Source organism: Ranitomeya variabilis, chromosome 5 (genome assembly GCF_051348905.1).
Source record: "Ranitomeya variabilis isolate aRanVar5 chromosome 5, aRanVar5.hap1, whole genome shotgun sequence".
Classification (NCBI taxonomy): domain Eukaryota; kingdom Metazoa; phylum Chordata; class Amphibia; order Anura; family Dendrobatidae; genus Ranitomeya; species Ranitomeya variabilis.
This window is the reverse complement of record NC_135236.1, coordinates 135,596,912-135,624,527: the sequence shown is the minus strand read 5'-3', so window position 1 is coordinate 135,624,527 and position 27,616 is coordinate 135,596,912. Positions and strand designations below refer to the sequence as shown.

The following is a 27,616-nucleotide window of genomic DNA, read 5'->3' as shown; positions in this document are numbered from 1 at the left end:
TGTCTATGGTTAGCACGCAATACATAAAGTGCATATGCACATATTGGCACCATGGGAGTGTTTCATAAATGCTTCAGGTACGTTTGCATTTAATATAGTCTTGCTTTTAATACATTTAGGAGGCCATAATGGCACAGCGAATATAAAAAACGTAGAGTAGGACTGCCCCTGAGAGTGACGTGGCGGCTCAAAGAATTGATCAATTGTTTGCTAAATGTCTCTGTTTAAAGTACAGTTAAAGTGCATATGCACATATTAATTTCTATGTATTGCGTGCTGACCATAGGCAGCGCTGGCTTCTTGGCTTTTTTATTTGCTATATAGAAGCCACCGAGTCAACCTGAAAGAGAAGAAAAATAACTTTTATTATACTCACCTGCAGGGCAGTCCGGTCCGATGAGTCTTGGTCCGGCGCCTCCCATCTTCTTGCAATGCCGTCCTCCTGCTTGCTTCGCATGGATGACGCGTCCCTGCGTCATCCACACAAACTCCCCAGAATCGCGCTCCTACACAGGCGTACTTTGTCTGCCCTGCTGAGGGCAGAGCAAAGTAGTGCGCAGGTGCCAGGAAAGGTCAGAGAGGCCCAGCGCCTGCGCAGTGCAGGACTTTGGTTTGCCCTCAACAGGGCAGATAAGTACGCCTGTGCAGGAGCGCGATTCCGGGAGCTTGTGTGGATGATGCGGGGACGCATCCTCCACATGAAGCAAGCAGGAGGACAGGGATCGTAAGAAGATGGGAGGTGCCGGACCAAGAACAGCGACGCCCCTTGGACCGGACTGCCCCCCAGGACCGGACTGCCCCCCAGGTGAGTATAATAAAAGTTATTTTTCTCCTCTTGCAGGTTGGGTTGGGGTCTTATATACAGCATTATAGAATGCTGTATATCAGCCCTGAAAGGTGGTGGCCGTACCGCGTATCGGCCAAAGCTGGTGACAGGTTCCCTTTAAATGGGGCTATTGCTCACCAGTCCCTGCTCAAGTACGCTTGAATGTTGCAGCCAATTACTGAGCTCAGATGTGACTGTGACCAGTGATTGGCTGCAGCGGTCAAATGCGCTGTAGTCACAATGGCGCATCTAAAAAAAAAATGGGGACAGCTGTAGAATGTTAGTAACTTAATGTGAATGTGAGTAATTTATTGAATTCACCAAGAGGAAACATATCGGGATAAATAATTAATATATATATATATATATATATATATATATATATATATATATATATATGAAAACCCCATTTTAAGGCATGGAGAGGTGGTAAAGAAGACCTATCATTGCTGCATAGTTACTTTAAAAGGGTTGTCCCATAAACAGTATTTATCTCCTATAAATAGGGGTCTGGCTACAAAGACCCTTACTAGGGTTGAGCGAAACGGGTCGTTCATTTTCATAAGTCGCCGACTTTTGGCAAAGTCGGCGTCTCATGAAACCCGACCCGATCCCTGTGCGGGGTCGGCCATGCGGTACGCGATCTTGGCGCCAAAGTCGCGTTTTGTATGACGCGTTTAGCGCCATTTTTTCAGCCAATGAATGAGAGAGAGAGAGAGATTTTCACTCGACTTTTAAGACAGTCGGGTTTCACAAAACCCGACTCGACCCTAAAAAACTAAAGGTCGCTCAACCCTAACCCTTACCGATATTGACAATGAGCAGCCCAAAGTTCCCTATGGGAATGGAGTGGTAGTGAGTCTGTGTGACTACTCCTCCTATAGGCAGTGAATAAAGCAGTGATCACATAGTCTCACTACTGCTCCATATTCACAGGGAATTGTGGAACCTCTGATCTCGTGATCACTGGGGGTCTCTGCATTCAGACCACTAGAGATCTCACATTTATCATCTATCCACATATAGTTTATGAATCAATCCCCTTGAATTTTTAGGGTTTATTTCCACGAGAACCAGATATTAAAAAATACAACCCCTTTAAAGGGGCTGGCACTAATGAAGCATATGTCCTATTAGAACGTTGGTAAGAAGTGAAACAGTAGCAGCTGCTCTGGTGGTCCCAACTTGTCCATTACATGGTCCTTGGGATGTAATATGGGCCCCCACTAATGGAGAGAGACTTTCCCGCTGGAGTCCTTGGCTAGCATGCAATACCAGACATGTGCCGCTGGCTGCAGATTCTAACATTTTACAGCTATATCAACTAATGTTTGAATTTTATAACGAGGTTGTCCAATTGTAAATAAATAGATATGATGCGAAGCCTCAGCCAGCTCACCGATTCGCTTCACAGGTGCACGGAACCCGTCCTGACCCAACGTGTCTTCAATCCAATATGTGAAAAAAGTTAGTAGTTCCAGCTCCTTTTAAAATTTCCAATTCTTTATTTTTCCATTAAAAATGCAAAGTCCTTGTACAAAGTGGATGTAGTTACAGTGGATACAGAAAAACAAGCAACGCGTTTCGATCTAATATGATCTTTTTCGATCATATTAGATCGAAACGCGTTGCTTGTTTTTCTGTATCCACTGTAACTACATCCACTTTGCACAAGGACTTTGCATTTTTAATGGAAAAATACAGAATTGGAAATTTTAAAAGGAGCTGGAACTACTAACTTTTTTCACATATTGGATTGTCCAATTGTACATTGCCCAATAGCCTCAGCATGCACATATCACATATATAGCTGTCACATTAATATATTGGACATTTACTATAATAAAGAATACAATATTGTTCCATCCACCTTCGAAAAGTTACGGTATTCCTGTAATTTTTACATTACACCAAGTATATTTTGTGTAAAATGCTCTGTAATCTTCATTGTTCTGGGCTGACCTCTGTGTGTGTAATTAGACTTCTTCCACTATGTATAATTAATGGGTCAGGGTCCACGTAATTACAAGCCTGCCCATGATGGTGATTGCTCCAGTCTCCGTGCACACTGTATAATAAATGCTGTGCTCTTGCCTGTACGAGCTCCAGCTACCCAGTGATTCTGTGCCCATAGGAGGGGCTATGCTGAGCTTGAAAGCTTTCCATTACACCGGCCAGCATTAAGGGCCTCAGCTTTAATGTATTGTAATTCGAGGCAGCGGCGGTCTCTGGGGGCTGTAATTACCCAGCACCAGGGGAGCAGGCAGCCTTCACTTCTCAATGGGTTGCTGCTACTGCCAAGAGCCGCTCTAATCTCATTACAAGCACAATGGTCTCACAGGGGTTAAGTTCCCGCCTGGTAACGTTCCCCTTGTGAAATATTAAATGAGGGAATTAGAATATAGAGTGAGCGAGGATGGAAGTTGATGTAGGCATTATGGCACCATTGTGTGGCTGATCCTAGAGGCTACACGCTCCTTGTGTACTCTGTAATATGTGCTGGCGTACACTCCTCGCACGTGCCCAGTGTCTGGAAAATGTACTTTTTTTTTTTTTTTTTTTAACCTTACACTGGTTTATAATGCTGCTTTATTTTCATGAAACATTTTTTTTCCCTTGAGATATTTATTCTATTATGTACACTAAAGCATTTACTCTTCAAGTGTAATAGTCAAGTATGAGTAAAGCGGAAGTAGTCAATTTAGTAATCATAGTTGTTGTTTTTTTTACTATTACTTGCTGATATATTTGATTTTTTTTTTATTTAGGATCCCCTATCAAAAATTAAAAATATCCTATCAATTCTAGAAAATCTAATTAATATGTGGCAGCGAATATGGCTGTCACCTTTTAAAAAATGGCCGGTAGGCATAACTGGAAGACAAAATGTCCCTTGGATGGTTTGTGCTCAATAGAAAAACTGTAATCTACTGACAGATTAATACAAGAGTGTGCAAAGTAGTCATCAAAGCAAAAGGTGGCTACTTTGAAGAACCTAGAGAATATAAGACATATTTTCAGTTGTTTCACACTTTTTTGTTAAGTACCGTATATACTCGAGTATAAGCCGAGATTTTCAGCCCAAATTTTTGGGCTGAAAGTGCCCCTCTCGGCTTATTCTCGAGTCACGGTCGGCGGCAGGGTCGGCGGGTGAGGGGGAGAGGGCGCTGAGGCATACTTACCTGCTTCCGGGGCTCCTGGCGCTGTCCCTGCAGTACCACGGTCTCCGGGTGTCGCATCTCTTCCCCTGTTCAGCGGTCACGTGGGACCGCTCATTAGAGAAATAAATATGGACTCCACTCCCATAGGGGTGGAGCCGCATATTCATTTCTCTAATGAGCGGTAACGGTGACCGCTGATAGAGGAAGAGGCTGCGGCACCGAAGACCAGCTGTCCGGGGGAAGGAGCGGGACGCCGGGAGCAGGTAAGTATTACATATTCACCTGTCCGCGTTCCACACGCCGGGCGCCGCTCCATCTTCCCGGCGTCTCTCCGCACTGACTGTGCAGGTCAGAGGACGCGATGACGCATATAGTGTGCGCGCCGCCCTCTGCCTGATCAGTCAGTGCAGAGAGACGCCGGGACGGGACGCTGAGGAGCTGCAAGCAAGAGAGGTGAGTATGTCATTTTTTTTTTATTGCAGCAGCAGCAATGGCACAGCTTTCTATGGTGCATCTATGGGGCAATAATGAACGGTGCAGAGCACTATATGGCACAGCTATGGGGCAATAATGAGCGGTGCAGAGCACTATATGGCACAGCTATGGGGCAATAATGAACGGTGCAGAGCACTATATGGCACAGCTATGGGGCAATAATGAACGGTGCAGAGCACTATATGGCACAGCTATGGGGCAATAATGAACGGTGCAGAGCACTATATGGCACAGCTATGGGGCAATAATGAACGGTGCAGAGCACTATATGGCACAGCTATGGGACAATAATGAACGGTGCAGAGCACTATATGGCACAGCTATGGGGCAATAATGAACGGTGCAGAGCACTATATGGCACAGCTATGGGGCAATAATGAACGGTGCAGAGCACTATATGGCACAGCTATGGGGCAATAATGAACGGTGCGGAGCACTATATGGCACAGCTATGGGGCAATAATGAACGGTGCAGAGCACTATATGGCACAGCTATGGGGCAATAATGAACGGTGCAGAGCACTATATGGCACAGCTATGGGGCAATAATGAACGGTGCAGAGCACTATATGGCACAGCTATGGGGCAATAATGAACGGTGCAGAGCACTATATGGCACAGCTATGGGGCAATAATGAACGGTGCAGAGCACTATATGGCACAGCTATGGGGCAATAATGAACGGTGCAGAGCACTATATGGCACAGCTATGGGGCAATAATGAACGGTGCAGAGCACTATATGGCACAGCTATAGGGCAATAATGAACGGTGCGGAGCACTATATGGCACAGCTATGGGGCAATAATGAACGGTGCAGAGCACTATATGGCACAGCTATGGGGCAATAATGAACGGTGCAGAGCACTATATGGCACAGCTATGGGGCAATAATGAACTGTGCAGAGCACTATATGGCACAGCTTTCTATGGTACAGCTATGGAACAATAATGAACGGTGCAGAGCACTATATGGCACAGCTATGGGGCCATAATGAACGGTATGGAGCATCTATTTTTATTTTTGAAATTCACCGGTAGCTGCTGCATTTTCCACCCTAGGCTTATACTCGAGTCAATAAGTTTTCCCAGTTTTTTGTGGCAAAATTAGGGGGGTCGGCTTATACTCGGGTCGGCTTATACTCGTATATACGGATATAATTCCATATGTGTTAATTCATAGTTTTGATGCCTTCAGTGTGAATGTACAATTTTCATAGTCATGAAACTACAGAAAAATCTTTAAATGAGAAGGTGTGTACAAACTTTTGGTCTGTACTGTATGCATGAGCCGAAGGTTTCTTTTACAGTGCAAGTCTAAAGAGCCTCATTCTGACACTCCATAGGCTTACATTGTAAATGCCACTTCCGGGTCACGCAGCCACCTCCGTGCTACACTGCCCCGTCATGTGCACACAGCAACACGACATCTGCCAACTTTTAATTCTTTGGCTCCATGATAGTTCCCTGCAGTGTCAATGCCATCTTTACAGCACAGCAATGACTGTAGCCGTGTGATGAGGTCAGCAGCCTGCTGATCTTGTCACACCACTGCATGTCGGGGCAGGGGGATAACGGGCGCTCCCTCACCCTGTTCCGACGCTGCCGTTTTGTTCAGATGTACTTGCGTCACACGGGGTGAAATATGTATTGAACAAGTTACCAACTTTCTAAGTAAATATATTTCTACAGGTGCTATTGACATGAAATTCTCACCAGATGTTGGTAATAACTCATTCAATCCACACAGGCAAAGAAATCAAACCATAGATATCCATAAATTGTTGTGTGTAATAATGAGAAATTACACAGTGAAACAGTATTGAACATATGAATAAAGAGAGGGTCAAAAAGCCATAAAAAGTCATGACACCATCTGAAATCAGTAATTAGAAAGCAATCCTACCACTTAGTGAAAAATGATAGCAAGCTGATTCAGCTGATGGCGCCTCATTACCGAGGTGCCACACCAGAAACATCTCATGATGGGTAAAGCCAGTGAGCTGTCACAAGAAAAACATACTGATGGCGTTGGTTACAGAAGAATTTTTTAACTACTGAAGGTTCCAGTGAGCACTGTTGGGGCCATAATCCAGAAGTGGTAAGAATATCATTTGACCGAAAGATGGCCATGACCAGGTGCTCCATGCAACATTTTAGATAGAAGTGAAAAGAATTATCAGAAGAATTGTCCAAGAGCCAAGGACCACCTGTGGAGACATACGAAAGATCTGGAACTGGCAGGTACAATTGTTTAAAAAATAAAACTAGAAGTAATCCATTCGACCTCCATGACCTGTATGCACTCTCACCATGCAAGATTCCATTACTGAAAAAAAAAAACATGTTCAAGCGTTTTTAAAGTTTAAATTGTGAATGGACACGAGTGTTAAGTAAAACACAGATTTTTATTAACCCCTTCACGACATGCGCCGTACATGTACTGCGCATGTCGTGTCTCCCCCTTTGATGTGGGCTCCGGCGGTGAGCCCACATCAAAGTCGCGACATGTCAGCTGTTTTGTACAGCTGACATGTGCGCGCAATAGCGGCGGGTGAAATCGCCTGACGAAGGCAAAAGAGCCGAAACGTGCGTTGGGGAGGACGCCATCCAGGAGCCCGGGATCCATAGACCTATTGTGAGTGAACATTTATACTGATATCCAATCCTTCCTCCTTCACTATTATCACTTTTTGTCCTTCACTATAGTTATATTCCCTGTCACTTTGTGAACATGTAACACACCTAAATGTTTATTATGTTTTGATTGATGGCAGTTTCACGATTTGGGCAGACACTGGTCATCTCACATAGTATATAATTTTGTTGCTGTTTGGTTATTTTTTGAGGTTGACACTCACCTTTTTTATAGTTGTTGTTTTTTTTTTTTTACATTTGATTGTTTATCAGCGAGACACAATGGTTTGATATCTTGCTGTTCAATCACATAACTGAGTGTGATCCCTTAACATTTTTCACATTTTTGTGGTTTATTTAACTATATTTACAATACTTGCCTCCTGGATATACGTCTCTGTTTTTTCTTATGTATACAATATTTTTATACCATGTAGATTAAGGCACTGTGACCTATAAGCTATATTTGCACTGTTTTTTTACCCCTAAATACTGTTGTTTTTATTAGAAATTTTATATGAATAAAAAGTATTTCATACTGGACTTATGGTTGGGTTCTGTGGTTCTCTTTCGGTAGACAATAGACATTACAGCATAACAATAAACACATAGATCAACAAATACGAAGGAATGAAGGCACTGCTCGCAAGTTTACAATCTTTCAGGAAATCGGGAGACACGAAAGGTGGATGGTAACAATTAAAGTTTGCTCAACAACATAGACAAGCCTGGGAAATACTTTATATAGTCTAGTCAGATGTGGCCAAAAGGCACTGCATATCACCTCAAAACACCATACCAACAAAGAAGTTTGGAGGTTGGAACATCATGGTGTGGGGCTGTTTTTCAGCATTCAGAACTGGCAAACTTCATGTAATTAAAGGATGGATGAATGGTCAAATGTACCAATTTGATACAGGAAAGATATATATCTTGGTACCATGTTAGCCAGTAGATAGAAAAATATTTAGAATTGAGAGTCCTCAGTGGTTGATACGTTTTAATGGCTATCTGAAAAACTGAAAAAATGGTAAAAAATTGCAAGCTTTCGAGACTACTCAGGCCTCTTCATCAGGCATAGACTAAAAGAAATTCTGGAGAATCACATATTTATGCACAACACATAACATATCCTGTTTTTTTTCTTCCTGTGATGTGTTGTGCATAAATATGTGATTCTCCAGAATTTATTTTAGTTTATGCCTGATAAAGAGACCGGAGTAGTCTCGAAAGCTTGCAATTTGTTACCATCTTTTCAGTTAGCCATTAAAAGGTATCAACCACTGAGGACTCTCAATTCTAAATATTTTTCAAATGTACCAAGACATTTTATGATAAAAATCTGCTGCCATCTACCAGGATGATGAAGATGAAATGAGGGTGGACATTTCAGCAAGACAATGATCCCAAACAAACAGCCAAAGAAACTCTCAATTGGTTTCAGAGAGAGAAAATAAAGCTGCTAGAATGGCCCAGCCCATCACCTGACATGAATCCAGTAGAACATTTATAGAAGGAACTAAAGCTCAGAGTTCATAGAAGGAGCTCCCAGAACCTTCAGGATTTGAAGCGTGTTTGTGTGGAAAAGTGGGCCAAAATCACACCTGAGCAATGCATGCAACTAGTTTCTCCATACAGGAAATGACTTGAAGGTGTCATGAACAACCAAGTCTTCTGTAGAAAGTATTAAATACATTTCAGTAAGCGTGTTCAATACTTTTGTCCTGTCTCGTCATTACACATAACTTAATTTATGGACATCTATGGTTTGATTTCTTTTTCCTGTGTGGATTGGATGGGTTGTTGCTGACATCAGGTGAGAATTTCATGTCAATAGCACCTTTAGAAATATACACTACTCAAAAAAAATAAAGGGAACACTTACACAACACAATGTAACTCCAAGTTAATCACGTTTCTGTGAAATCAACCTGTCCAGTTATGAAGCAACACCAATTGTGAATCAATTTCTCCTGCTGTTGTGCAAATGAATCAGACAATAGTTAGAAACTATAGGCAATTAGCAAGGCATGTCCTCATATGAACTCAAGCGTGGGAAAAATTCCAAGGCTCCAGTTCATGAGGACATCCAGCAGAGGGCGCCTCACCGCGACTCAAGGTAACTACAGGTCACCCTGCTTCCCATTCATTCCCCGGGTTTTTACAGGCAGAAGCGGCTGCATTAACAGGCTTCTGCTTGTAAAATTAGTTAACCCTTTCAGATGGATTTACAACGTGGGACAGAACGACGGAAGGTATGGAATATTGTTGTTTGTTTTTTTGAAACTTTGTTTCAGGTGACAAGGGTCTTCAGGTGGATTAAGAGTCTAATAAAATATTACAACAACATGTGTCTTTATTTCATTAAAGGACTTTGTAATAATGTGTGTGTGTTTTATTAACTATTTCGTACTATTTGATTAATAATGGATAGGTGTCATAATTGACGCCTCTCCATTATTAATCTGGCTTAATGTCGCCTTACAATAGCAAGGTGACAGTAACCCTTCATTACCCCATATCCCACCGCTACACGGGAGTGGGAAGAGAGAGGTCAAGTGCCAGAATAGGCGCATCTTCCAGATGTGCCTTTTCTGGGGTGGCTGGGGGCAGATGTTTTTAGCCAGGGGGGGCCAATAACCGTGGACCCTCTCTAGGCTATTAATATCTGCCCTCAGTCACTGGCTTTACCACTCTGGTGGAGAAAATTGCGTGGGAGCCCATGCTAATTTTTTCCGCCATTTAACCCTTTATTTTACAAGCTACAGCGCCCACATTTTGCACATACACACTACTAACATTAGTAGTGTGGAATATGCAAAAAAAAAAAGGGATATGAGATGGTTTACTGTATGTAAACCATGTCTCATATCATGTCGGGTTTGTGAAGGAGAAATGAAAAGCCGGCAATTGAATTACCGGCTTTTCTATAGAACACCGCTGCGTATTTCTCGCAAGTCACACTGCTGGTCCGTGTGTAATCCGTATTTTTCTCGCCCCCATAGACTTTCATTGGCGATTGTTTTTCCGCATTACGGTGACAAACGCAGCATGCTGCGATTTTGTACGGCCGTAGAAGACCGTATAATACGGATCAGTAAAATACGGCTGATAGGAGCTGGGCCATAGAGAATCATTGGGCCGTGTGTTATGCGTAATTTACGGGTGTATTTTCTGCGCTCATACGTCCGTAAAACTCGCCAGTGTGACGCCGGCCTTAAAGGTACAGTAGCATGAGGGGGTGTCTACAACCCACAAAAGTTGCTTAGGTAGTGCAGCTAATCCAGGATGGCACATCAATGCAAGCTGTGGCAAGAAATGTAGCTGTATCTGTCAGCACAGTGTCCAGAGCATGGAGCAAATACCAGGAGACAGGCCAGTACACCAGGAAACGTGGAGGGGGGACAACCCAGCAGCAGGACCACTCCCTCTTTCTTTGTGCAAGGGGGAGCAGTGCCAGAGCCCTGCAAAATGACTCCAGCAGGCCACTAACATCCATGCATCTGCTCAAACTGTCAGAATCAGACTCCATGAAAAAGGTATGAGGGCCACCGTCCACATGTGGGTGTTGTGCTTACAGCCCAACACTGTGCAGGGCGATTGGCATTTGCCAGAAAACATAAAGATTGGTGGCAGATTCGACATTGGTGCCCTGTGTTCTTCATAGATCAGAGCAGGTTCACACTGAGCACGTGACAGACGTTACACAGCCTCACTGTATGACCTAGAATCTAATAAATAGGTGTAAGGCGCACTATTATAGTTTGTATCCCAGGCGTGCACTGCTATAACTGGCCATCAGATGTAACATCTGCTATTATGGTGTTGCAATGAAGACCAGACTGTGGCTGGCTTTCATAAAAGTAGGAAGACATATAGGGTGTATAAGGCAATCTTAAAATGGATATCTTATACAGATTACTCACATCTTGTAGTTCTCACACATGAGGAAGGGGGCTTGATCTCCCGAAACATTGCATCCTGTGACACTATGTAAAGTCAGCATGTTAACATTTATTTTTTTTCAATAAAGTATCGGGACTATGTCCAATAAAGACAGCGAGATGTGAGTAGTCTGTATATGCTATCCATTTCTAGATTGGCCTATACACCTCTGTATTTCTTCTGTACGTTGATTTGTTGGGGGTCTGTGATAACCTAAAGCTGTGTGGTAGCGTGGCTGCTATTTACGCTGTACACATGTATTTGAACTACTGAAAAGTTGTGGCATTCAAAGGAGACCACGATTTTTCCTATATACAGCAGTAGCGGGGTATTACTCTATATAGTACAAGCGATCAGTCAATTGCAGGTCCCCTAAAAACAATACAGTTAAAAGTTAACAAAATATAAAAAAAATATATATATATATAAAACAAAACTTCAAATTGCGACCTTTTTTCACATTAACAATAAAGAAATGCAAAAAAAAGAACATATGATATCTCTACGTCCTGTAATGGTCAGTTCTATCAAAATATAACATTAACCTGATCAATAAACGTAATGAGAAAAAAAAAGTCAAAATGTCAGATTTGCAGTTTTTCAGCAGCCGCAACAATGCAAAAACATGCAATAAGAAGCGATCAAACATTTGTAGTTTCCCCAAACTGGTATCCATGAAAACATCCGCTCAGGATGCAAAAATACTAATAAACCCTTACACAGCTCCATCTACCAAAAATTTCAAAGGTTACAAGTCTCAGAAAATGGCAACACAAGACTTTTTATATGAACTTTCTATTTATTTTTTTAAATATGCATATTTTGCATCACCGTATTTGTACTGACCTGTAGAATCCTGTTGCAAGGTTCTTTCACCGTATATTAAACCTTGTAAAAACAAAACCCCAAAAAATAATTATGGTATTACGCTTTTTTACCAATTTTGTTGCACTTTTTTCCTGCTTCCCAGTGCATTCCTTGGAAGAATAATGTCATTTAAAAGTTGAAGCCATCATGCAAAGAAAAAAAGCCCTTTATATGGATTATCAATGGAAAAATAGATTTATGACTCTTGGAAGAAGGGGAAGAAGTAATAAAAGTGCATAAAAAAAACGGAAAATCGCTCAGTTGGGAACGGGTTAAGGAATCTGCCCCAATGTGACTTACATGGGGCAGATTTGTTGTTGAAATTTCTGCAACTGTCAACTAAATGGTGCTTTCAGAATTCCAAAAATCCCATTCATATGAAAATGAAAAGAACTTCAGAGATTTCTGCAGTAGGTACCGAAAGTATTCAGATCCCTTTACATTTTTCACTTTGTTTCATTGCAGCCATTTGGTAAATTAAAAAAAAGTTCATTTTTTCACATTATTGTGCACTCTGCACCCCATCTTAACTGAAAAAAAACAAATGTATACATTTTTGCAAATTTAATAAAAAGGAAAAACTGAAATATCACATGGTCATAAGTATTCGGATCCTTTGCTCAGACACTTATATTTGTCACATACTGTCCATTTCCTTGTGATCATCCTTGAGATGGTTCTACTCCTTCATTGGAGTCCAGCAGTGTTTAAACTGATAGGACTTGATTTGGAAAGGCGCACACCTGTTTATATAAGACCTTACAGCTCATAGTGCATGTCAGCCAAATGAGAATCATGAGGTCAAAGGAACTGGCCAAGGAGCTCAGAGACAGAATTGTGGCAAGGCGCAGATCTGGCCAAGGTTACAACAGAATTTCTGCAGTACTTAAGGCTCCTAAGAGCACAGTGGCCTTCATAATCCTTACATGGAAGAAGTTTGGGACCACCAGAAGTGTTTCTAGACCTGGCCGTCCAGCCAAACTGAGCAATCATGGGAGAAGAGCTTTGATGAGAGAGGTAAAGAAGAACCACAAGATCACTGTGGCTGAGCTCCAGAGATCGAGTAGGGAGAGAGGAGAAAGTTCCACAAAATCAACTATCACTGCAGCCCTCCACCAGTCGGGCCTTTATGGCAGAGTGGCCCAACCGAAGCCTCTCCTCAGTGTAAGACATATGAAAGCCCGCATAGAGTTTGCTAAAAAACACATGAAGGACTCAGACTATGAGAAATAAGATTCCCTGGTCTGATGAGATGAAGATAGACCTTTTTGGTGATATTTCTAAGTGGTATGTGTAGAGAAAACCAGGCATTGCTCATCACCTGCCCAAAACAATTCCAACAGTGAAACATGGTGGTGGCAGCATCATGCTATGGGGATGTTTTTCAGCTGCAGGGACAGGACGACTGGTTGCCATTCAAGGAAACATGAATGCGGCCAAGTACAGAGATATCCTGGATGAAAACCTCTTCCAGAGTGCTCTGGACCTCAGATTTGGGTGAAGGTTCGCCTTCCAACAAGGCAATGACCCTAAGCACACATCTAAAATAACAAAGGAGTGGCTTCAGAATAACTCTATGGCCATTCTTGACTGGCCCAGCCAGATCCCTGACCTAAACCCAATTGAGCATCTCTGGAGAGACCTGAAAATGGCTGTCCACCAACGTTCACCATCCAACCTGACGGAGATGGATAGGATCTGCAAGGAAGAATGGCAGAGGAAGAACTTGTTGCATCATTCCCAAGAAGACTCATGGTTGTACTAGCTCAAAAGGGTGCTTCTACTCAATACTGAGCAAAGGGTCTGAATACTTATGACCATGTGATATTTCAGTTTTTCTTTTTTAATAAATTTGCAAAAATTACTACATTTGTTTTTTCATTCAATATGGGGTGCAGAGTGAACATTAATGAGAAAAAAATGAACTTTTTTGAATTTACCAAATGGCTGCAATGAAACAAAGAGCAAAAAATTTAAAGGGGTATGAATACTTTCCGTACCTTTTGAATGTAGCATGTGAATTGAGCAAAATAGAGGCTGGCAAGTAATAGCGCTTTGTGCAGACAGGTTTGGCTAATAGTTGAGATAATCGGCATTAACCAGCGCTGTACATTGGTTGTACACTGTATAGCCAGAAACCCTTTCTGTACTGCATGCAGTCATGGAGGGTCGGCAGACAGCACTGGTACCTAACTAACTCCTACACATCTGTTTCCTCTCCAGCTGGAGGTTCACCTTTTACTTGTGCGCCCTGATCGGAGGAATTGCTGTTCTCCATGATGTAAGTTATTATTCATGCTTTGACCTCTGTAGATGCCAATGCATTAAAGTTGAAATAAACCATTGCATCGAGTGTGTTCAGGCCACTGTCACACACGGCGCATTTGTTGTGAATGTTCAATGGTAACTAAAGGAAAAGCAGCAGCGCTGATCATTTTTAAGAGGAAATGTACTCCTGTATGGACGTGGTCCAACAATCATCCAATCTAGAGAGTCAGGCAGCGCATCCCGTGCAGTTAACCTTTTATTAACCGGTGAGACGTTTCAGCTCAATGCGATTGTTGATACTTTGCCTTTTTTTGAGATGTCTTTTATCCCAGTGTTAGCAGCCTCATTCTTCACTAGAGAACCCCAAGAGACGCCTGTGTTATCCCCTATCTGTACGACAGGTGATAACTTGCTGATCGCTGGGATCCGCACTGATCAGTACATCGGGGAATTTTTATCCCGAACAGATAACTTCTATCCCCGTTAGAAAATGCCTTGCCAGTATGGATGCCTCTCTGTTCATTCTTTATGGGGCTACTGGAAAAAAGATGAGCACAGCGCTCAGCAGCTCTATGGTGAGTAAAAGGAGCAGCGGTTGGGCATGTGCACTGCCGCTCCACTGTACTGGGATTAAAAATACCCCATTCTGCTGATCAGAGTGGGTCCCAGCGGTCAGACCCCCCCTATGGACAGGTGATTAAAAAAAAAAAGTTATCCCAACTTACACTCAAGCTCACAGGGACTCCAGCTTTTGCTGTACGTACTGTGCTTGCGTTTCGATTGAGTAATTTTCATTGGTAATTGCGCTTACTGGACCTTGTAGAACATTAATTAATGTAACTTTTCTGTCTGTTGAACCTAGTTTTAATAATAATTGAATAACTAGCATTTCCTAAGACCACGTCCGTTATCGGATGTGCTCCTCCAGCAGTGTGAGACTTTTAATAACTCCGGAGGACTGTAGTAATGTCACTTTTCCTACCAACAGCCGGGTGTGCTAACTATTTAACTGAGACCTTTTTATATTACTATAATGGGTGTTTCACTGTAACAAGATGTTTTTCTTTTGCAGAAACCTTGGTTTCACGACGTGTGGGAAGTATGGGTAGGATACCCAAAGCAGGTACGATAACTGAAATGGACAGAGCCGAATTCTGAAAGTAGGAAATTGTTCTAATAGCAATTAATGATTGGTCCAGTGGTCCGTATCCAACTTCCTTCTATATACTGTTGGTTCTCGACTATTGGTAAACCTGCCAGAAATCATGGAGGATAATTGTTCTGTGACAGTGCAGTTTAGTAGTTAGAATACTAATGATGAAAGTTATACATTATTATAATAGTGAAGTCCAATTCTTAAAAGCTAATTTTCGATTTGCTCCCTTCCTTGAAGTGCTTAAAATCCACTATAGATGTTCGGTAATCTATTAGCTTTTTCTGTGAACGCCAGTGCCTCTCGCATCATCCGATGAGCTGTGTCTAATGCATCTCATTCACCCAACCATTACCTTCCATTGCGCTGATGAGGGGCAGAAACCCTGACACTGCAGTCTGCAGATGGATCTCGGATCGCTTTCTTCCTCTAGAGCAAAGCTACTTAGCCTCGCTTATATTGTGAATAAGAAGTATTGGTTTGAATTGTTCTGTCTATTATATAGCATTACTATATATATATATATATATATATATATATATATATATATATATATATATATATATATATATATATATATATATATAGAGTATAGTTCTTCAGATTTGCCATGTCGCTTACCCCATGTGCAGGGCATTGCAGGTAGCTTAGGTATCCATGGTTATGACCATTAAGAGCGGTCTAACTGTCACCATATGAGTGGTCATAACCATGGATACCTAAGCTACTACAATGCCTGCACAACCGGTAAGTGACATGGCAAATCTGAAGAACTATACTAAATTTCTAATTGGAGGTATTTGCTAATATGAATATTGCACCTACTACATTCTGGGATATGATCTTGGAGACAGGAATACCACTTTCCTTTAAGCAATGTATGCCTGGATGATATCTTTGTTACATTTTTTAACTTACAGATGCAGAAAAATGCAGCAGATCTCACAGTTGTAAACACACAGTAACCATATCCCCCGTTTCTCTTATTTTAGGAAGTTCTGGAGTCCCAATACTGGTACTATGTGATGGAATTGGGCTTCTACTGGTCCCTGCTATTTAGCGTTGCCTCTGATGTTAGACGGAAGGTAAGAGAACCTTGTATAGCAACATCAAGCTCTTTATTTTTTATCAGGATTTCCTGATCATCCTTTCTGCTGGTCCTTTCTTTCGGTTGGATACAACCCTACATGTGTTTTTATGCCCTGCCAAGCTACTGAAGACACAGGAAATCAAAACTTTTCTGAGGACTAAAGATGTAAATCCAGCAACGTCCCTTGAATTTTTAAGGAAACTGGAGGAAATTTGGGGATTTTATCTCTACACTTAATAATACGAGAGCAAAGCAATAATATCATAAACTTTCCATTTGACAGAATTCATTTTTTTTTTTAAACATTGCATATTCTATTTCTGCTTTCTTGACTATTTGTTTCCTAATGCAGGACTTCATGGTACAAGTTGTTCACCACTTGGCCACCATTTTCCTATTGAACTTTTCATGGGGAGTCAAGTATATCCGAGTGGGAACTCTGACCCTGCTGGTGCACGATGTCTCCGATGTTTTGCTAGAGGTAAAGTGAAGATGTTGTTGGCAGCAGCTTTATATTTTTGTATATCCAGGTTGATTAGAATCTCGCCTTTGTTTCTTTTTGAAGGCTGCTAAAATGTGCAGCTACGCTAAGTGGAGCAAGACTTGCAACATTCTCTTTGCCGTATTCGCAGTTGTTTTTGTCATCAGTCGGCTCATTGTCTTCCCTTTCTGGTAAGTTCCCATCACTGAATGTACTAAGTCATCTGATCGACGTAAAAATTTAGATAGTTTATAAGAAAGACTTGGCTGGAATCTAGGAGCTTATCACATTAGTGGATGAAGGTTGTGATAAAGGCCGGTGAAGAACCACAGATTTGTTCTCTGCTCCACTTCTCATAAGACGGAATAAGGAAAACCTACAAAGGAAAGGTTTAGAAATTATGTTCCTTGCGCATAAAGTCTCAAACGAAAAAGTTGAGAGGGTGTATGGATTTCTGCAAAAAGTACACACTGCCACTGCAGTGCAATATAGTGATGGAAAGCTGCAGTTAATCTGATCTACAGGAATTAGCCTCATACTGGTATATGGATTTGAAAGGCTGGATGTCCATCTTGTACATTTATGGCAGATCTACAGGGTGTGACGTAATTGTATATTAGATGTAGATCTCATTTATGGGATCTAACTTGAGAACAAGGCCCTGACATGTGCCACTGAAGTGCAGAAGTTTTTTTAAATTCCCATTAATTTCTATGGGAATTCCGTCCACCTTGTCATTGGAAGCAGCAGGCTACAGGGCCCCATTCTCAAGACAGATTCCGGACCCACATCTATTAGATATTCATGACATATCTTGTGGATATTCCTTAAATGTATAAGATAGGATTACCCTTTCATGGACACCAGTTGTGTACGGAGTCTTATTGGCAACAGTCAGTGTGAAAAACATGCAGAAGAGAACTTTCCCAGAAGGAAAGAAAACTATCTCACTGGCACCAACTATTGAAGGTACCTTCCAACGTCACTAAGGATTTTTGCTTCAAGTCATTAACACTGACGTCTCGTAATTGAGTCTTAATGAGGCGCGTGTAGGAATAAGATGCGCCAAATTCATTAAGAGGCATATGCCAAAAGTTGCACAATTTTTGCGCAACTCCTCATTGCGCAAATATTTTGCAACTATTTGAAAGTCTTTCGGACCACTTATGTAGCGGTCCCTATGGTTATAAAATGTCAGACTTCCAATTTTCTGTGATTTTGTACAAAGTTGCAGTAGAGCCCAGCCAGAGAAAGCACAGCATTACTTGTACAAGAAATAACCAACATGTTTGTTTTGCAGGATAATCTATGCAACGGTGGTGTATCCCCTGTACTACTGCCCGCGCTTCTTCCTCTACTACTTCTTCAATATGGTTATGTTCATCCTCCAGTTCCTTCATATATACTGGGCTTACCTTATCTTTAGGATGGTGCGCAAAATGATCTCAGGAAATGTAAGTTCTAATGATAACCACTATGTCACTCTTTATAATCGAGTATAGGCAGAGACGGCGAGGCAAAATGACCCATCATCCCTCCATTCTTGGAAAGCGGAAGAAGCTTACACCCAGGCTGTACTCAGTGTGGATCTTACATAGAGTATAATGTGCACAGAGGCTTCTATTTTGGGATCCAGGTTCTGTTTTAGGTAGAACGGATGCATCACTCTGCCCTATACAATCCTGACATTGAGGTGTCTTCAGCCTGGTCATCCCATGCAGCAGATATACAGCCCGCAATGTACATCATTGGCTTTGGAGTTTATAGGCATTTGCTTGATCCCATTTCTACGATCGCCAACAACATGGCCTCCTGTTTGTATTCCCACACTAAGGGCTCATGCGCACTACTAATTAGAGAGTTGCCTGTAGAAGGGTATAGGAACCTACTACATTCTTCATTTTCAGAAAATGGAAGAGTTTTTTGTTGGGGTCTTTATCAATCTGATGGTACAAAAGGTGCAATAGTTCCTTTGGACACCATATGTCAGCGGTATTATCCTAAGAGCTGCTGTCACACATCAGACAATCCCAATCTAAGTACGGACTGCAGTGTCTGGACTGGCCACGAGCCTCCCGATCTGAAAAGCCACATGGGCATAGATGAGGCTAGATGAAATTGGCCATAGAATCAGTGCTCAGTAAGGGGATGTTCTCTCTACGGTCTTTTTTTTTTTTTACGACTATCAAAACTAATTTTCCAAACTGAAACCTTTTCAGAAAACGTCGGCTTTATTTTTTTTCTGAACTTTTTCTGTTAGGCTGGTATCACACTTGCGTTTTGATCTGCAGCGTTTTTTAAAAAAAACGCATGTGGTGAAAAAACGCATGTAAACGCGGCAAAACGCCGCATTTTTTAGACGCATGCGTTTTTGCATGCAGAAAAAAAACCGCGGCGTTTTGCGGTGTTTACATGCGTTTTTTCCTGCGTTTGCGTTTTTTAAACGCATGCTGAGCAGTGTGTGACAACTGACAATCATCAAAATCAACTAGAAAACCCACTAAAAACAGAAATAGCTAGGGTTAGGGTTAGGATCCCTAGTAACCCTAGGGATCCTAACCCTAACGGTTAGGATCGTAACCCTAACCCTAAGGGTTAGGATCCCTAGTAACCCTAGGGTTAGGGTTTTCTTGTTTTTTCTTGTGTTTAGGGTTTTCTTGTTTTTCTTGTGTTTAGGGTTGGGGTTAGGGTTTTCTTGTTTTTTCTTGTGTTTAGGGTTAGGGTTTTCTTGTTTTTTCTTGTGTTTAGGGTTGGGGTTAGGGTTTTCTTGTTTTTTCTTGTGTTTAGGGTTGGGGTTAGGGTTTTCTTGTTTTTTCTTGTGTTTAGGGTTAGGGTTTTCTTGTTTTTTTCTTGTGTTTTTCTATAAAAACGCATGCGTTTTTAACGCAAGCAAATGCATGTGCTTAAAAACGCATGCGTTTACATAGACAGCAATGCATTTTTTCGTCGCGAATAAACGCATGCGTTTTTTTGCGGCAAAAAAACGCCGCTATAAATTACTACATGTTGCATTTCTGCAAATGAACGCACGCGTCAAAAAACGCATGCGTTGCCGAAAACGCGTCAAAACGCACGCTAAAAAACGCATGCGTTTTTAATGTTAAGTATAGAAAAAAAACGCATGCGTTTTTTAGCGCTAAAACGCTGCAGATCAAAACGCAAGTGTGAAACCAGCCTAAGTGTTTCCTGAAGCGTTTTGTTAACTTTTTTTTTTTTTTTCTTTTGGTATTTTCTGCAAACATTTTTTATTTTATTTTTTGGGTGATTTTTGGCCATTTTTTTTAAATCTATTAAAATACTATTGTTTTTTTTAGGTGAAAACTCTTACAAAATGCTCAAAACATTGCCAAGGTTTGTGCTGGGCATTGTTTTAAGGCCCCGTCTCACATAGCGAGATCGCTAGCGAGATCGCTGCTGAGTCACAAGTTTTGTGACGCAACAGCGACCTCAGTAGCGATCTCGCTATGTGTGACACGTACCAGCGATCAGGCCCCTGCTGTGAGATCGCTGGTCGTGTCGGAATGGCCTGGACCTTTTTTCGGTCGTTGAGGCCCCGCTGACATCGCTGAATCGGTGTGTGTGACACCGATCCAGCGATGTCTTCACTGGTAACCAGGGTAAACATCGGGTTACTAAGCGCAGGGCCGCGCTTAGTAACCCGATGTTTACCCTGGTTACCAGCGTAAATGTAAAAAAAAACAAACAGTACATACTCGCCTTCTGATGTCCGTCAGGTCCCTTGCCGTCTGCTTCCTGCTCTCACTGACTGCCGGCCGTACAGTGAGAAGTGAGAGCACAGCAGTGACGTCACCGCTGCGCTCTGCTCTCACTGTACGGCCGGATCTCAGTCAGAGCAGGAAGCAGACGGCAAGGGACCTGGACACCGAAAGGCGAGTATGTACTGTTTGTTTTTTTTGGTAACCAGGGTAAACATCGGGTTACTAAGCGCGGCCCTGCGCTTAGTAACCCGATGTTTACCCTGGTTACCCGGGTGCTGCAGGGGGACTTCGGCATCGTTGAAGACAGTTTCAACGATGCCGAAGTCGTTCCCCTGATCGTTGGTCGCTGGAGAGAGCTGTCTGTGTGACAGCTCCCCAGCGACCACACAGCGACTTACCAACGATCACGGCCAGGTCGTATCGCTGGTCGTGATAGTTGGTAAATCGCTTAGTGAGACGGGGCCTTTAGCCTAGCCTTTGACTTCCATCGTAAAGTATGGAGCATCTTTCTAGCAGAAAATGCCTGGAGAAAGGTTTGCTCATTTCTTTTAACCACCTTGGTGTTTTGTAAACTTGAAGCAGTTAAAAGACGCCCAAAAGGCTGAATATACGAACAACAAAGTGGTTTTACAATAGAAATTAATCGGAAGAGTCGAGCATTTTCTGAGAATCTTTTCAGACATCTTTTGGAACGACTGCGTTGTGTGAAGAAATCCTAATACTGTGTCCTGGAGAGGCAACATGGTAGATAAGTAACGTCTGGTGTCTCTGCTATGTGTCTGTGGCCTAAAACCTGATACGTAAGCACAGCAGCGGTCTATATGACAGTCTGGTAATAACATCAATCCCCGATAAGATGGCGTTTTCTTACGGCCTGGCTCACTTTACATGTTAGGCACCCTGGATTGCTCCTTTTGTGAACCGTACAATGGGGGTAAGAATTGTCTTTGGTCAGTTTAGGTCAGCTAGACTTCATTCATTGGGGCATAAGAGCACCATCGGCTAGGAGCCACACGTGGCCTGAGATAGTCAGTCCATGGCCACATTTTAAAACTTATCATGTCTTTATCCAGTTACTGTGTTCAGTGCACCTGGGCAGATTTATCAACGGTGTCTAACAAAACACCGCCTTCATTTACTAAGCTGCTCGGGAAAATTGAAAGTTTTATTGTGATTGACAGCTATGAGCCACAAAGGGTTTTCAGAAATTTGCCCCATTCTATTAATGAAGTGAAACTGTAAATGTACTGACTTCCCCTTCTATTGGGGCCAGTTTTCAGGGCTGAGGGAACGGAGCCCCCTGCATGTGCAGGCAGCCAGAGGCTTATGCTCTCGCTCTTTGTGTATGTGCCAAGTGAGGATTTAAAAGCAGAGTTTTGCAATAAGCCACAGATCTTACACGAGCCAAGCACTGCCAGCAGGAAACTTACCAGCTCTGTGAGAAGAACAAAAGAATGTTCTGCATTCAGCCGCCCTGCGGGAGTGACATGCTCATCTGTAGAGGGCAACAATGGCACTTGTTTAAACATATCCTCCGGTTTACAGCTTTGGTATCTCACCCTCACCTAAAAGCGCTGCCATACAGACGTTAGTGACCGTTTCTAGCACAGGGGTTGGAAAGGTGCAGCCATATGGAGACTTGGGTGGAGCTGTACTTTCCTAGTACTCATGCCCTTTTGTTCTAGTAAAAGTTCAGGGGGTCACAACCGAATCCCGCCAGTCGGACATTGGTACTATGCCACCATTTTCTGATGAAACTATATGGTACATTTACCTTTTGACAAACCTACAAAAAGGTAACACCTAACGCACGGCAATAAGCCGTGCGCCTGTGTCAATGGATGTGATCAGGACAGCTTTTCAGCCTCAGGATCTAAACCATTCGTGTGTAAATTCCCTGACAGCATGCAGAGATATTGAAAATAGGGAGGAAGTTGCAATTAAAACATATTAGACCTAAGCAGAAGTTTCCATTATGCAATAGATTTTTCCTTTACAGAAAAGTATGATTGTATATCATTTGTAAGAGTCGTCCTGTGCATTATTGGATGGCGGAGTTTCAGATGTGCGTATTGCAGACTGTTTTGTGCTCCTGTATTAAGAGTCCAACTCCTCTGAGCATTTGAACTGACACCTCTATAGATCCCAGTGAAGCTGTTAGTTGGGGTCCTTAAACCATTGTGCGGCCAGTGCTTGCATGTGTAAACGAGGCAGAAATGTGCTTGAAATAGACATGTGTAAAGCTAAAGCTGGCTACTAGGCCTTTTTCAGGTGTCCATTATTTTTATGTATGTGAAAAAATGGGTCAGATTTTCATCAGTGTTTGGTCCGCGTGTCCATTTTTACTATGTGTTTAATCATTGATTGTCATGAATTATATAAAAAAAATTTATAAATCTTCTATACATTAAAATGTAAAAAATGGGCAGTACACGGACTGCACACTGACGACATAAAAAAAAAAAAAAGGACAGTACACGGATTGCACACATGGCATTATTAAAAATGGGTAATACACGGATTGCACACATGGCATTATTAAAAATGGGTAATACACGGATTGCACACATGGCATTATTAAAAATGGACAGTACACGGATTGCACACTCATGGCATTATTAAAAATGGACGAGAATTTTTTGAATGTGGTGAATATAAATTCCCTTTAAAACAAATTTTATTCACAAATATCTAAAAAACACCTACCCAGTGGTTATAGGCAAACAAATTGCCATATAAAATGTTTTGACCAAGGTCTAGCGCATACCCTATGATAGGCCTGATCTGTTTTCTGCCTTACTGTGGAGGTTGGCACCCTACTTGTACGATTTTGGTGCCCCCACTCAACGTAGGCTATCCCTCACTGCCCTATCTCACCCTATGTTCAAAGGTGAGAAAACAATAATTTAAGAACAGAGATGAAAAAAGCAAAAAAATGGTCAAAAAAAACCCAATATAGGTAAAAAAACAAAAACAATAAACAGCCTTAATAGAGCAGTGACCTTTGGGTTTAACCCTATATTAGCTCCAAGATCCCATTGGCACAGGATATGATAAATACAAAGTAATCTGTTTAAATGATCTTTGACCTTAATATAACATAGTTTGCTTATTCAATAGGTTAGCTGGGTATACTTCCAGACTGCTGGATGTATGCAGATGAACACCAATACATGAATTAATCCTATATCACATCTAAACAATAGGATATGCTGTTTTTTTTTTATCCACCATGATGGCATCTGATATCGGTACTTTATGCATCTGAAGGGCCTCCTGATGAACCGTACAATGGGGAAACGCGTTGGGGCGCATCCTATATCGGATAAGTGACATTTCACCTATGTTCCTATTGTTTGGATGTGATATAGGATTAATTCATGTATTGGTGTTCATCTGCATACATCTAGCAGTCTGGAAGTATACCCAGCTAACCTATTGAATAAGCAAACTATGTTATATTAAGGTCAAAGATCATTTAAACAGAATATTGGCTTTGTATTTATCATATCCTGTGCCATTGGGATCTTGGAGCTAATATAGGGTTAAACCCCAAAGGTCACTGCTCTATTAAGGCTGTTTATTGTTTTTATTTTTGATTGTTTACTTATATTGGGTTGGTTTTTTTTACCATTTTTTTTTTGCTTTTTTCATCTCTGTTCTTAAATTATTGTTTTCTCACCTTTGAACATAGGGTGAGATAGGGCAGTGAGGGATAGCCTACGGTGAGTGGGGGTGCCAAAATCGTACATCTAGGGTGTCATCCTCCACAGTAAAGGTACCTTCACACGAAGCGACGCTGCAGCGACAACGATGCCGATCGCTGCAGCGTCGCTGTTTGATCGCTGGAGAGCTGTCACACAGACCGCTCTCCAGCGACCAACGATGCCGAGGTCCCCGGGTAACCAGGGTAAACATCGGGTTGCTAAGCGCAGGGCCGCGCTTAGTAACCCGATGTTTACCCTGGTTACCAGCGTAAAAGTAAAAAAAACAAACAGTACATACTCACCTGCGTGTCCCCCAGCGTCTGCTTCCTGACACTGACTGAGCTCCGGCCCTAACAGCACAGCGGTGACGTCACCGCTGTGCTTTCACTTTCACTTTAGGGCCGGCGCTCAGTCAGTGTCAGGAAGCAGACGCTGGGGGACGCGCAGGTGAGTATGTACTGTTTGTTTTTTTTACTTTTACGCTGGTAACCAGGGTAAACATCGGGTTACTAAGCGCGGCCCTGCGCTTGGTAACCCGATGTTTACCCTGGTTACCATTGTAAAACATCGCTGGTATCGTTGCTTTTGCTGTCAAACACAACGATACACAGCGATCGGACGACCAAATAAAGTTCTGGACTTTATTCAGCGACCAGCGACATCACAGCAGGATCCAGATCGCTGCTGCGTGTCAAACTAAACGATATCGCTAGCCAGGACGCTGCAACGTCACGGATCGCTAGCGATATCGTTACAAAGTCGTTTCGTGTGAAGGTACCTTAAGGCAGGACACAGATAAGGCCTATCATAGGGTATGCGCTAGACCTTGGTCAAAACATTTTATTTGGCAATTTTTTTTGCTTAAAACCATTGGGAAGGTGTTTTTTTAGAGATTTGTGAATAAAATGTATTTTAAAGGGAATTCATGTTCACCACATTATTAGAAATGGGCAATACACGGATTGCACACTGACGACATCTGTGGTTGGCCATAATGTTCAAGGACCTATAGACTTGCCTTGGCAATTTTGATCCGAGACTTGGATCAAAATCAGACATGTCTCTGTTTTTATGCTGACCACTTATTCCGTAAAAAATACATGCATATGTGAACAACCCCATAATTGTAATGTGCATGTGTTCTATCAGTGAAAAATGCAAGTAGAACTCGTACATGAAAAACACACGTCTGCATGAGCCCCTAGCCTAATATTTCTACCCCTGGGTAAACCTGTTGTAAACCTGTTATAAACCACTTTTCCTATCCTTGTGCAGATGTCTGGTGATGATCGGAGTGACAATGAAGAAGAGGACAGTGAAGAAAATGAGGAGCAGCCATTATCCAATGGGGACGGCAAGAAGCGCATCATAAACGGGCAGCACGACCGCTAGGGTTGCTGCTCATTGTCAGAAGTTGCACCCCAACCCTAATAAACCTGAGAATAAAGAGTAAAGGATCGTTGCTGGACTCCTAGTCAGACATGCAGCGGGGACGGGGGCAGCGGACTACAGCGGGATGGGCACCACTGATCAGAAGGTGCGGGGTCCTTTTCTTTAGGACCAAATATGTTTGAGACAAGGTCCAGCCAATTTTCAGTTCCAAAACCTATAAACCTTAAAAAGAAGAAAAATCCACCTATAGTGGTCGTTCGTTCTTTATGCTTTAGAAGAGAATTTTTAAACCATGACCTATTTTCACCTGGAGGAGACACGAGGAGATGGTGCTGTAAAGTCTCAGCGTCTCCTCTACATGGTGATTTACAGAGTGTGCCTGTGTGGCGGGGCGGGAGTCTTACAGTGTATTCCAGAAGGCAAATAGATCTGATGCCAACTCTGACAGACGCCAGCACCCAGCAGTTTGGAAACAGACTCTTAATTTTTCCTTTTTGGATACAAACTATGAAGAGTGGAGCTACAAGTTGTGATTGCACTAAACCCTGGTTACCGTTCCTGTCGATATTGCACAAGAGGGTTAACTTTGGAGTGCTCTGAAGACCATGACGCGGTCTCCCCACCTCCTCCTTGGCTCTATTTATACCACATACGGGAACACAAGAGGAGCTCTGTGTATAATACACACAAGATTAACAGTGCGCATGCTGTGACCTCATACTTCAGCTGTGTGCTGGGGGGGTGGAGGACGGCAGAATAAAGCTCCGCGTCTATCCCAGAGATGACCACAGGAGGCGCTGGCTGATCTGTCTGCCATTAACACACCACTGCTGTACCTGCTTATAACAAACAGCAAAGGACGTAGGTCTTTTAATACATATGCAACTTTGTAAGGACTTTTAGCCAATTAATAGTTGGTATTGTAGCCAAAGATGTGTGGTTCATACTGAGAGGAAAGATGGCACCCTAATAGCTTTAATGCATACATATCACAGTATATTTTCTGTCTAACTACAGCGTATTTCTAAGCCCATAGTAGCTACCTGCCTATATCGGCTCCACGTGGCACTTTTAGCCACGTCCGCTCTTCTTCTATAACTCTATAACTCTGTATAAAGCTCTTTTATACAGTTTGTAGTTACGCTCTGCCTTAATGTACATGTCTTATAAAGCAGGATCAGCTGCCGGTAGATGTATATTTTACAAAGCAGTATTCCCCCCAATACAAACACAAGTTCCACATTGGGTTATTATGCAGCCAAGTTTATGAAGACCAAATCTGGAGGGAATTAACTGTTCATGTGTTGCCTGCAGTGGACTGGCCAGGATACACGTGGTTAATACCAGTCCTAAATATTCTTTACACACTAATTTTTTTACCTTTTATTGTCTAAGTGATAAAAAAAAGAAGAACCTCCACAAAAATAATAAAGCATTGGATTTTACCTGGTTCATTGGCACGGCTTGGTAATTCAGCAATATTTCTGGACTTTACAGAGCGATATCTGCTTAGCGTTAATACTTAGAATTTAGGCACTGAAAATTATCTTCATTTTATGTGTGCTTATGTCACTCACGTTTAGGCCGGGGTCACACTTGCAAGTGCAATGCGAGAGACTCATGCGGGTCTCTCGCCTCAATACCCCTATCACTGTCGCCGGCACTCAGGACCGGAGTGTGCGGCTGCATGTATTTCTATGCAGCTGAACACTCCGGCCCAAGTGTCGGGTATTGAGGCGAGAGACTCGCGTGAGTCTCTTGTATTGCACTTGCAAGTGTGACCCCGACCTTACTTCCAGGTCCTAGTACCATTATTCTCTTTATAGATTCCCCCTACACAGGAACCACCTACTCGCACAACCTTTCCCACAATTGC

The 27,616-nt window shown here is 42.3% G+C and overlaps 1 protein-coding gene across 5 annotated transcripts in view; it reads left to right on the top strand.

Moving 5' to 3' along the window:
- Positions 1–27,190, top strand: part of CERS3 (ceramide synthase 3) — a 198,604-nt gene extending 171,414 nt beyond the window's left edge. For all 5 annotated transcript variants that reach the window (XM_077263362.1, XM_077263363.1, XM_077263361.1 and 2 more), the window contains 7 exons: positions 14,154–14,211; positions 15,271–15,321; positions 16,344–16,436; positions 16,794–16,922; positions 17,007–17,113; positions 18,223–18,376; positions 25,624–27,190. In XM_077263362.1, coding sequence (XP_077119477.1) covers positions 14,154–14,211; positions 15,271–15,321; positions 16,344–16,436; positions 16,794–16,922; positions 17,007–17,113; positions 18,223–18,376; positions 25,624–25,740 — 709 coding nt within the window. In that variant the 3' untranslated portion in view covers positions 25,741–27,190. The remainder of the gene's footprint in view (positions 1–14,153; positions 14,212–15,270; positions 15,322–16,343; positions 16,437–16,793; positions 16,923–17,006; positions 17,114–18,222; positions 18,377–25,623) is intronic.
- The last annotated feature ends 426 nt before the right edge of the window (positions 27,191–27,616 follow it).